The sequence below is a fragment of the Sinocyclocheilus rhinocerous genome, unplaced genomic scaffold, assembly GCF_001515625.1.
Source record: "Sinocyclocheilus rhinocerous isolate Xijiao unplaced genomic scaffold, SAMN03320098_v1.1 scaffold679, whole genome shotgun sequence".
Taxonomy (NCBI): domain Eukaryota; kingdom Metazoa; phylum Chordata; class Actinopteri; order Cypriniformes; family Cyprinidae; genus Sinocyclocheilus; species Sinocyclocheilus rhinocerous.
Genome location: NW_015635058.1, coordinates 285918 through 296398, shown reverse-complemented (window position 1 = coordinate 296398; position 10481 = coordinate 285918). Strand labels below are relative to the sequence as shown.

Sequence of the window (10481 nt, the reverse complement as noted above, 5' to 3'; positions counted from 1 at the left end):
GGTATTGTCCCTATTTTCAAAATGTCACAGCCCTGTTACTTTTAGTCCCGTTGTTTAATGGCAAGCATTGAAATTGTAATCACGAAGAGAACGAATGCACGCTCGGGTGCAAATCACACAGGTCTGTTTTCTGTGGCAGGCCCAGATTTGGCACATTAATAAGGATGAAAAAGTAAGTGTTATTTCGTGGTGGGCAATTAGATTTGCAGCAGTGAGCTGCTTTTTCTGGGCAGTTAAATGCCCATGGCGTTGTGCCCTCATAAAAGACCAGTGTGTGAGGCTGATGCAGCAATAAACGCTTTAACCTTGAGAGACCTTCAGTCGCAGGGCGCGCTGGAATAAAAGCGTATTTTTGGCGCCCCCTACAGACAAATGCGGAACTGCAGCTAATTACGTGAACAATCAGAAGCGATGCGTGGAGATGATAATAATAATGGCACACCGGCCCTAGACAGAGCCTAGAATACAAGTCATGCAATCACAGCAGGATTTTTCAAGTGCTTATGATCATTACAGGCCGTGTTCAGATAGAGGACACTTACTCCAGACTAATTTAGACGAGTTTGGGGGAAAGATTAAATGGCATGGATTGGATTGATGAGACATCATCATAATAACCAATTCTTATTTTATTTTTTTAAAATTTATAAAATCATAATCTCTTGCGGTGTTAAAATACTGCTTTGTTTCACTGAATAGTACAATAAAGCATATTTTTACCATTACCAGATTAACGTTGGCAAATATAAAATTGAGTTGTATTATAATTTTGATTATTTCAATGTAAATGGTCATTGTCTGTAGAATAACTGGTGAGGGTTTGGTTGTAATAGCCGCTAGATGTCGATGTTGTGTTTAGTTCAGATGTATTCAGAGCCGTAGAAGAAGACGCGTGTGTTGTTCCTGTCGCGTTGTGTCTTCAGCTTCTCACTGCACATCGCTATTATCATTTCTCAATAATGTCTATTGAAATAGAGTCAGCAGAGTAAGTGAATTAAATTGCGTGTTTCCAAACATCATATGCATGCATAATTGTGTAATTTAAACGAGCACGTCTATTTTTACAGGCTGTTTTTAGAGGTGTTTAGGTCTGTGGAATGTTTCTCTAGCTAACTGTGTTAGCATTATCAGGAGCTTGTTTTGCACACAGCTTAGATATTAAATAGAGTTTTTCTCTTTTATACATTTTGTATATGATGTATTGAAGCTCAGCCCTAGTTAGTGTTTTGCCTGGTTTTAGTAGCAAAGGCAGCTCGCGATTGTTTTTAGAAGAGCAGTTTTCTGTGTTGTGGATGTCGTATGTGTGCTTTATCGCAATACAAGATTTCTAGACATTGCTGTTTTATTTATTCGTTTTCACACATCAATTTGTAAGCAATGCTTATAACTATATAGGCACTATATTATTTTATTCAACTCTCTTGTAATATATTTTCTCTCCAGTCTTGCAAAGTACTATAATAGTCTTCTTTCCTCATGTTTTTTCAGTGTTATTCGTCTGATCATGCAGTACCTGAAGGAAAACAGCTTGCAGCGGACTTTAGCAACGCTCCAGGAGGAGACTACAGTGTCTCTCAACACAGTGGACAGTATTGAGAGTTTTGTGGCAGATATCAACAGCGGTCACTGGGACACTGTGCTTCAGGCTATACAGTCTCTCAAACTCCCTGACAAGACCCTCATTGACCTTTACGAACAGGTGAGAGGCAGATCAAATCAGGATTTTTATAAGTCGGCTGTTATGGTGTGGCTCATTTTGAATATTGATTGAGCTGTGAAATTTTTGCAGGTTGTTCTTGAGCTGATTGAGCTCCGAGAGCTGGGAGCTGCCAGATCTTTGTTGAGGCAGACTGACCCCATGATCATGCTGAAACAAACCCAACCTGAGCGATACATCCACCTGGAGAATCTTCTAGCACGCTCTTACTTTGACCCCAGAGAGGTGAGGGATCTAAACAATGCACTTCACAAAAACCTAGCAATTTATTTTTTACATATTTAAACATATTGCATATGAAATAGAAATACATGTATCTAATAGTTCATGCAGTGTTTTCCTACAAGGTTTTGTGAGACTATTTCTAGGGGGGCTCAGGGACATGCTCTTCCATAAAAAAATGTTTTGTACATTTTAAAGTTAAATGCATCGACCTGGTGCTCTTGGAAAGCAAAATTAAGAGCACCATCCCATTTTTCCACAGAATAAAAATTCAAACATTTGGAACAACATGAGAGCGTAAATGATGACTGAATGTTCAGTTTTTGGTGGACTGTCCTAGTAATGTTTTATGTAGGTTTTTCTGTTGGCATATCATTACAAATCTAGTGGAACGCTGTAATCATCAACGCTGTCCATCCAGTTGCAACATTTTTTGTTTCTATAAGCTTACATTATTTTGATTTTAGTTTGATTGCCAAAATAATGGTGCATAATTTTAACTTTTATGTTATGAGAAGTATAAAGATATTTTTGGTTCATTATGAAACTGTGGCACAACAGATTAGATTGGCAGGTAATTAATAGAAAACATTGGTTTATGTACATCTACTTGGATTTTCACAAACAGTTTCATTTCCATTGTGGATGAATTCTGAGCTGATATATCTATTTTTAGGCCTATCCTGATGGCAGCAGTAAGGAGAAGCGTAGAGCAGCTATAGCTCAGGCTCTTGCTGGTGAGGTCAGTGTGGTACCACCGTCACGTCTGATGGCTCTGCTTGGACAGGTGAGTTAAACTGCCCTTGCAACAGGATGTTAGTGCAGTAATGCATTAGACATTGCACACTGGTCTCAGAATTACACTGGAGGGATAGTTCACATTACTGTAGTTGATGGTCTGTCTCTGTCTCTAAAGTCTCTGAAGTGGCAGCAGCATCAAGGTCTTCTGCCTCCCGGTATGACCATTGATTTGTTCAGAGGTAAAGCAGCTGTGAAAGATGTCGAGGAGGAGCGATTCCCCACTCAGCTGGCCAGACACATCAAGGTACAGGAACCACAGGAACATGAGATACAGTGGAGAGTTGTTACTCACCTCAGTGTGTGTTTTTTCATTGTAGTTTGGTCAGAAGTCTCACGTCGAGTGCTCACGCTTCTCTCCCGATGGCCAGTATCTGGTTACTGGATCTGTGGATGGGTTTATTGAAGTATGGAACTTCACTACTGGAAAAATCAGAAAGGTCTGTGAATCTGCACTGTGACTTCTGCATCTGCATTTGTAGTTTATATATATCGTTTATGTACGTTTATTCATGGATTGCGTGTCTTGTGTGTTTTGAACAGGATCTGAAGTATCAGGCTCAGGATAACTTCATGATGATGGATGACGCAGTGCTGTGCATGTCTTTCAGTCGGGACACAGAGATGATGGCCACAGGAGCCCAGGATGGCAAGATTAAGGTCTCATACACACTATATTAAAACTGGACAAATGATTAAAACCTTCAGTGCTCATTGATAATTTGTTTAACACAGAGATGCCCAAACCAGGCCCCTGAAGCTCTTTCATTTGGCCCAGCATGCCATATCATCATATCTTCATTTCTGATTATTATTTCTTATTTTGTATTAAAACGTAGAAAATCTAAGCGATCAGATATAAATCTGAAATGATAAAAGTTTGTTTACTTAATATATGTGTGTTTACTGTGCATATTTATTATGCATATATAAAGGCACACACATACATGTATATATTTTAAAGGGGTCATATGATGCTATTTTAAAGATCATTATTTTGTGTATTTGGTGTAACAGAATATGTTGACATGCTTTAATGTTCAAAAAACACATTATTTTTCAAATACTGTACACTATTGTAGGTCCTCTATGCCCCGCCTCTCTCAAACACGTCGTTTTCAACAAAGCCCCCTCCTTTGACAAGCCCATCTTCTTTATGCACCAAGAGCTTGTAACACTCCAAAGAGAAAGGAAAAATTGAAATCGCATCATATGACCCCTTTAAATATATATATATATATTTATATGTAATTTATATTATAAACAAATATAAATATTTTGTATATAAATATAACATTTTTCTTAAATATTTACATGCATGTGTGTGCTTTTATATATACATAATAAATATGCACAGTACACACACATACTCTATATAGAAGTATATAGAAGTAAACACAAACTATTATTTTGGATGCGATTAATTGTGATATTTATTATTTTATATTAATAATGACATGAATTATTATTCATATTTTTATTTTATTATTAATAGTTTTTATTAATATCCTGAATTCGTTTTTATTTTTATATTTTTTGTTTTGATTTTAATTAAGTTTTTGTCATATATATTCAGTTTTTTTAAAACATGTCTACAGTTTTTATTCTTTTTAGTTAAACTACAAATAAGATAATTTATATTTTATTTTGTATAAAAAAACCTATTAAAATCTTTTTTAAAATACAATTTTTGTCTAATAAAAATAAAAAAGATGCAAACATGATTCTGTTTGAATGGCAGATCAGAGGGTTACTTGCCATTTTCTGCATAAAATGTGCTATATTTTATTTTTGCAGTAGGAAGGCTGATTTATTGGTTATTTTTAATGCTGGATGGGTTGTCTTTTTTTTCTTCTTCAGGTGTGGAAGATCCAGAGTGGCCAGTGTCTGCGGCGATATGAGCGTGCTCACAGTAAAGGTGTCACCTGTATCAGCTTCAGTAAAGACAGCAGTCAGATTCTCTCTGCATCCTTCGATCAGACCATTAGGTGAGCGTCTCTTTTCACTGTCCTCAGCGTCCACAAAAAACCACAGCACATTTCACTTGTGCTTGATTTTTCACCAGGATTCATGGATTAAAATCAGGCAAGTCTTTGAAGGAGTTCAGAGGTCATTCTTCATTTGTGAATGATGCCACACTTACTCCTGATGGTCATCACATCATTAGTGCCTCATCTGATGGAACTGTGAAGGTACAGATGTTAATGCAATATCTCGACTCTCTCAAGTAAAGGCTCGTGTGTTTTGGTTTGACATCTTCTTTCTCCCAGGTCTGGAACGTGAAGACCACAGAATGCACCAGCACATTCAAATCTTTGGGCACGTCTGCGGGAACCGACATCACTGTTAACAACGTGATCCTGCTTCCGAAAAACCCTGAGCATTTTGTTGTGTGTAACCGATCCAACACTGTTGTCATCATGAACATGCAGGGCCAGGTGAGAAGGTCAAGTGTGTCGTTAATGAAAAAGGAGATGAGAAGTCCATGAATCTCTTAGTCTTCTTATGGTTGTTCCTGTTGCAGATTGTGAGGAGTTTCAGCTCTGGTAAGAGAGAGGGTGGTGATTTTGTATGCTGTTCTCTGTCTCCACGTGGTGAGTGGATCTACTGTGTCGGCGAGGACTTTGTGCTTTACTGTTTCAGCACAGTCACAGGCAAACTAGAGAGAACCCTGACCGTAAGCCTCCTCCATCCATCTCTCCCTTCATTTACCATTGTTTAACAAATCAACGTTTAAATCATTTTTTGTACAAATGTTTGTATTTTTACACAAAAGCTTAATATAGCTTTAAGTTGTTTCATACATTAGAATGTCTTGTTTCAAAAAATGACCATCATGAATTTTTTTACCATGATTTGAGGAAAAAATGACATTGTGTAACAATAGTAATTGTAAAACAATCCTGTCAGGTAAATTTAGAACAAGAATTAGACGACATTAAAATACTATTTAAAGGTCACAGTGCAGTCTCAAAAAACTCATTTTATTGTGAATTCATTGTCATTTTAAATCTTTACCATCCTTCAAACCAGTAGGTTTTACCCGTTTATCAAGATTTTAATCAATTTAAAACATAATACAGTTTAGTATGATCACTTATTTTATGTATTATAGTAAGTACAGGTCAGAATAAGTATGTTGTTTCATTTTTACGTAAATATCTGTTATGCTGAATGATGAAACACTATTTCATCCATATTTTCACTCAAGTTATTTGAAAAATTACAGTAGACAAACTTTAATTGCATTATTCTTTCTGTGTATATAAAATCACATTTTCAAATTGAATTTGATGTGGTCACTAAAATGGGATGTAAAAACTTTTAATGTTTTAAAACGAATGCAATTTTTTTTCCCTACAGGTTCATGAGAAGGATGTCATTGGTATTGCCCACCACCCACACCAGAATTTGATCTCCACATACAGTGAGGATGGGCTTCTCAAACTCTGGAAGCCGTAACCACACAGATGTGATGTAATGTGGGGATTTGGATTGGTTGGGGCGGGAAGGAGAACACAATTAGAATACGTTGCCTACATTTTTAACCCTTTTTTGTACATACCTGTTTTTTTTAAGTGCAGTGGATAAGTTTTTCAATTTTCTTTCATGGATTTAAATTTGGCAAATGGAAGCATCTGTAATTTATAGTAACAAGTTTTGTTCTTTTGATCCAACATTAGATCATTTTTTTCCAGTCATTCTCTTCCTTTATGTCTCATAATTAAAGCATTTGACCACAAGTTGTGTCTTGCACATTGAAAAGCCAGAGGTTTAATAAAAAAATTAAAAAAAGGATTTCTGTAAGCAAATAGTCACCCAGACATTAAAATTTGTAATCATAAAAATGTTCAAACTGAAACACCATAAGTTTTTTTTAAATACTATAAATGAAGGCTAGTATTGATGAATTTTTATTTTCAACTTATAGGAATGAAATGAGTAAATATAGCCATTCAACAGTGACAGGCCCCTAAACTGCAAATTATGAGATTAATCTGTATAATAATCTCCTGCAAATATTAATTGGATAAGTAAAAAAAAAAATCAAATTTTAACCTAACAAAAAAAAAAGGGTTAGTTTGGATTATGTGTCTTAACAAGAAACTAGCATAAAACGTAGAGAGTCACACATTCTTACACTTTGCTCTTAGTTTCAGAGACTAAATATGATTGTGAACTACAGCTATGAAAAAAACTCAGAAGACTAGTAAGTAATTTATGATTTTTAATTATTTCATAATATCCCATAAAATGACCCCAAAAAAAAAGCAAGCCTAGAGACACATGCAAACTATTTGAGAATGCAGAGTTTCCACTTGACAGCGATCCTCATCTTCGGCGCAGTCAGGGCTTCTGTGTCTGAGGAGTGAACAGGGTCATTGTAAATTCAAAACGAATCCCATGAATGAAAACAGCCTCACTGAAAGTACTCACCGTGCTGAGGCACAGCGGGTCTCTGCTGCTGAAATGATGCCATAATGCTATTGGATGTTGAGTTTGGACCTGTGAGCTGAGGAGAGAAGAAATCATTCAAGACTTTAAATATGCATAATTTACTGTCTTAGAATTCATATAAATTTTATTACAATCTTTTTTTCACATGGAAAGAGGTTAGCCAGTTGTAACATTTAATTGTAAGCAAAATAAACAAGCACCCAAGCGTTAAATTAGAGTAAAAAATGGGCTTTGGGAAATAAATAAACCCAAAAAAAGTGACACATTTTTGACCCTAGCTATTTTTTCCAGAGCAAAAAAAGACAAATGAGCATGTAAACCTAAATTACAAAAAACCTTGACCAACATGGTAAATATATTTGAAAATTAAACTGTAATAATAATATAAAAGTGTTACACATCAATAATAACCTAAATGTTTAACACTTTTTAAAAATCTGAATATCAGTTCAATTAATCTCAAGTTCTACATTCAAAGTATATTCAACTATTAAAAACAAACAAAAACAAAAAAAACCTAAATGCGCTGAAAGAGTCAATGGGAGCCTGTGTGTGACTCACTGGAGTTTGGCCCTGCTGCAGGTTGTCAGTCCAGATCTCTGGAAGAGCCGTCTCCATGAGCTGGAGCAGCTCACCGTAATCTCTCTGCAGGCTGCTGGCCGCACCGTCAAACTGGAAGAGCACCAGAGCCTTCAGCAGGCTGTGAACTTCCTCTGCAGGGTCAGACAACAAAAATCATCAGTGTGAATCTCATGTTTTACAGCTACTAGGGATGTAACGATTAACCACGAGCCGGTTGAAAATCGATTAAAATATGTGACGATTCAAATCGGTTGAGGACACATTTAATTTATAATTTGTCTTAAATCTCATTTTGTTAAAAAAAATCGTGATTCGAATCGTGAGTTGAGTGAATCGTTACATCCCCACTACATAAGGAAACTGATCAGATTCATGTCAATAGGGGTTGGGGTGGGTTTAGGTTAAAAAGTGTATAACTATCTGTATATAAAAACAATCGAAGTCTATGTAATGTCCCCATTTAGATAGATAAGTAAACGTGTGTGTGTGTGTGTGTGTGTAAAATAGTATATCAGTCTGGCGAGTAAACAAAAAAATTTACTAGCCAATGGCATTTATATTGCCAAGGTATGCGTAGAGGGTTGTTTAAAGCTTTAAAGTACCGTGTAATCCAAACTATGCCAAACGTAGCACTAAACTCTTAAAATGCACATTTGTTGATGTCTGATTCACTTGAAATCAGGAACTTGAAATAGGTCCATATTTACTCAAAATATCCATTATATCCATCTTACAATTGCAATTTACATGTATATATACAGATTTATATTAGTATTACATGTTTTTGTGTTTCTGTTGTGTCCTCAGCTCACCTCTCATCTTATCAACAATGATGATGATTTGAGTAAGTGCGTTCAGGAGGGCGATGTCCTCGAATGGGCTTCCCTCCTTCAGACTGTGTTTCTTTCCCTCTGCTTTCCTACGATTCTTCGACGACCTCCTGCAGATCAGTTAGCAAACTTCAACCTCGACATTTGAGCTGCTGACAGGTTATAAGACACTAAAACAGTCAAGCGTTTGTAAGGGATGCACCAAAATGAAAATTCTTGGCCGAAGCCGAACAAAATGAAACACTGGGCCTAGGCGAATACCAAACACGTTTTTTTGCATTTTTTCCCCCCTATATTTTGCCATTTTTTTTCACCATTGCATAAACTGAATAGCCTAAATATGCTTTTTACTGTTTTGTCTAGCTTTTCAAAGAAAAAATAATTTACAAAACGACAATTTAAAAATATTTACTTAACACTGAACTTTTTTTAACATCCTAGCAGACACTATACCAACAAATCACAATTTAACTTAAAATTAATAAGCTAGTAAAATATTTTTTGGGCCATTTTTGAGACCCCCTTCTTGAATCAGTTATGTATTTTTTTTACTGTACAAATAAATGCAGCCTTGCTGAGCAGAAGAGACTTCTTTTAAAACATTGGAAAATATTAGGCTACAGATCCCAATTTGAACACTATGTGTGACTGTTATAATAAATGTATTAATAGAACTGTTGTAATTATTATTATCTCATTTTATTTTAAAAATGCATAAAAATGTTACTGAGCAGCTGACGGGTAACAGTTTCAGCGCAGATTTTCCTTGCGCTTTGGACTTTGAACCCTGGTGCCGCGAGCTCGTGCAGTGCTGTTTGAATACATGCAATTCATGCATGTATTAGAAAACATAACGTTCTGTGGTTTATTTACTAATGGTCTGAGGCCACTTCACGATTTCTATCATCATACAGTAACCAGTAACAACCACCCCTTCCTCTTCTCATCGGAGACATGAGATGCAGCACTAAACAGTCTCTCGCTGTTGGTGTTTGTAATGATTTTTTAGTCTTTCTTGGACAATTTTAAATTCTTCCTCACTGCCAACATGTTTGCTGCATTAGTGCGCGCCTCTATTTGATCGTGTCACGTCATTGTTCGCTACAATTTATTCGGTCTTTTATGCTTATTTGTTATTTTCGGCTGAACAATTTCGGTTGCCCAACATTCAGTGCATCCCTAGTGTTTGTATATTTGTGTTAGCAAAGATGTCACTCACGATGAAACGCCAGAGTTGCTGCGGGAGTATTTTGAGCCAAGATGGCTGCCGGTCATGACGCTGCTGGCCTCTGAGTAGAGCTCAGCATCCGCACAGTCAGGTCCATCCTCATCTGAAACACCAAGAGGCTGTCAGTGAGCAACAGGAAATAGATTAAAAAACCATAAGTGTACTAATGAAGATTTCATGTGATTCAGTAAAACCCTCCATTTAAAAAAAATATGTTCTGTAAGATAAAACATGCAATATTTTTTCTAAAGGACACACCCAGTGTCTTCAGAAAAGCTAATAATATAAATCGAACTGAGTAATATTTCCTGTTTACCAAATAACTCCAGTCTGGCCTTGGCTTTGAGTTCTCGGACCACAGTAAGGCGGTTTTTGTGACGAATGAACAAAGCCTTCTGGGACTCCAGGAAAGACGCCTGATTACTGTGAGCTACAGGCAACAAATTATACAGTTAAGAAACAGCACAAAACAAATACATTAACAGGTCAATGACAAAAATAAAAAATATGATGGTTTACCATCTAGAAGAGCAGACTTCAGATCAGTCTCAATGATATCCTGTCTGTTGTACAAATAAATCTGAAATAAGAAATAAAAGAAATTAAGGTTTTTATACAGCTACTGACCAAAAAAAAAAAAAAAAAT

At 36.2% G+C, this 10481-nt stretch overlaps 2 protein-coding genes across 6 annotated transcripts in view; one reads left to right on the top strand and one right to left on the bottom strand.

The window, feature by feature from the left end:
* Nucleotides 1-853: 853 nt before the first annotated feature.
* On the top strand, nt 854-6560 carry LOC107746548 (WD40 repeat-containing protein SMU1-like). The gene is made up of 12 exons (XM_016560805.1): nt 854-985; nt 1489-1699; nt 1790-1942; nt 2616-2726; nt 2856-2984; nt 3058-3177; nt 3281-3397; nt 4598-4725; nt 4803-4929; nt 5008-5175; nt 5262-5414; nt 6101-6560. The coding sequence occupies exons 1-12, from the start codon at nt 960-962 to the stop codon at nt 6197-6199; spliced, it is 1542 nt and encodes a 513-aa protein (XP_016416291.1). The 5' UTR covers nt 854-959; the 3' UTR covers nt 6200-6560.
* Nucleotides 6561-6855: 295 nt separating this feature from the next.
* The window catches only part of elp1 (elongator complex protein 1), a 16618-nt gene continuing 12992 nt past the window's right edge, over nt 6856-10481 (bottom strand). For 2 of the 5 annotated variants that reach the window (XM_016560797.1, XM_016560798.1), the window contains exons 31-37: nt 10355-10415; nt 10152-10265; nt 9827-9938; nt 8590-8717; nt 7757-7908; nt 7175-7250; nt 6857-7099 (exon numbers count right to left, since the gene is read on the bottom strand). In XM_016560797.1, the coding sequence (XP_016416283.1) occupies nt 7032-7099; nt 7175-7250; nt 7757-7908; nt 8590-8717; nt 9827-9938; nt 10152-10265; nt 10355-10415 (711 nt within the window). In that variant the 3' untranslated portion in view covers nt 6857-7031. Of the gene's footprint in view, nt 7100-7174; nt 7251-7756; nt 7909-8589; nt 8718-9826; nt 9955-10151; nt 10266-10354; nt 10416-10481 lie in introns of those variants that run through there. The other 3 variants (XM_016560799.1, XM_016560800.1, XM_016560802.1) reach the window with 3 other exon arrangements.

What these genes read in the sequence shown, in the direction of transcription:
- LOC107746548 (XM_016560805.1), top strand. Translation starts at nt 960, where the DNA reads ATGTCTATTGAAATAGAGTCAGCAGA. An exon ending in CTTACTTTGACCCCAGAGAG is followed by an intron (nt 1,943 to 2,615) that starts GTGAGGGATCTA and finishes ATCTATTTTTAG; the next exon opens with GCCTATCCTGATGGCAGCAG. An exon ending in CCCAGGATGGCAAGATTAAG is followed by an intron (nt 3,398 to 4,597) that starts GTCTCATACACA and finishes TTTCTTCTTCAG; the next exon opens with GTGTGGAAGATCCAGAGTGG.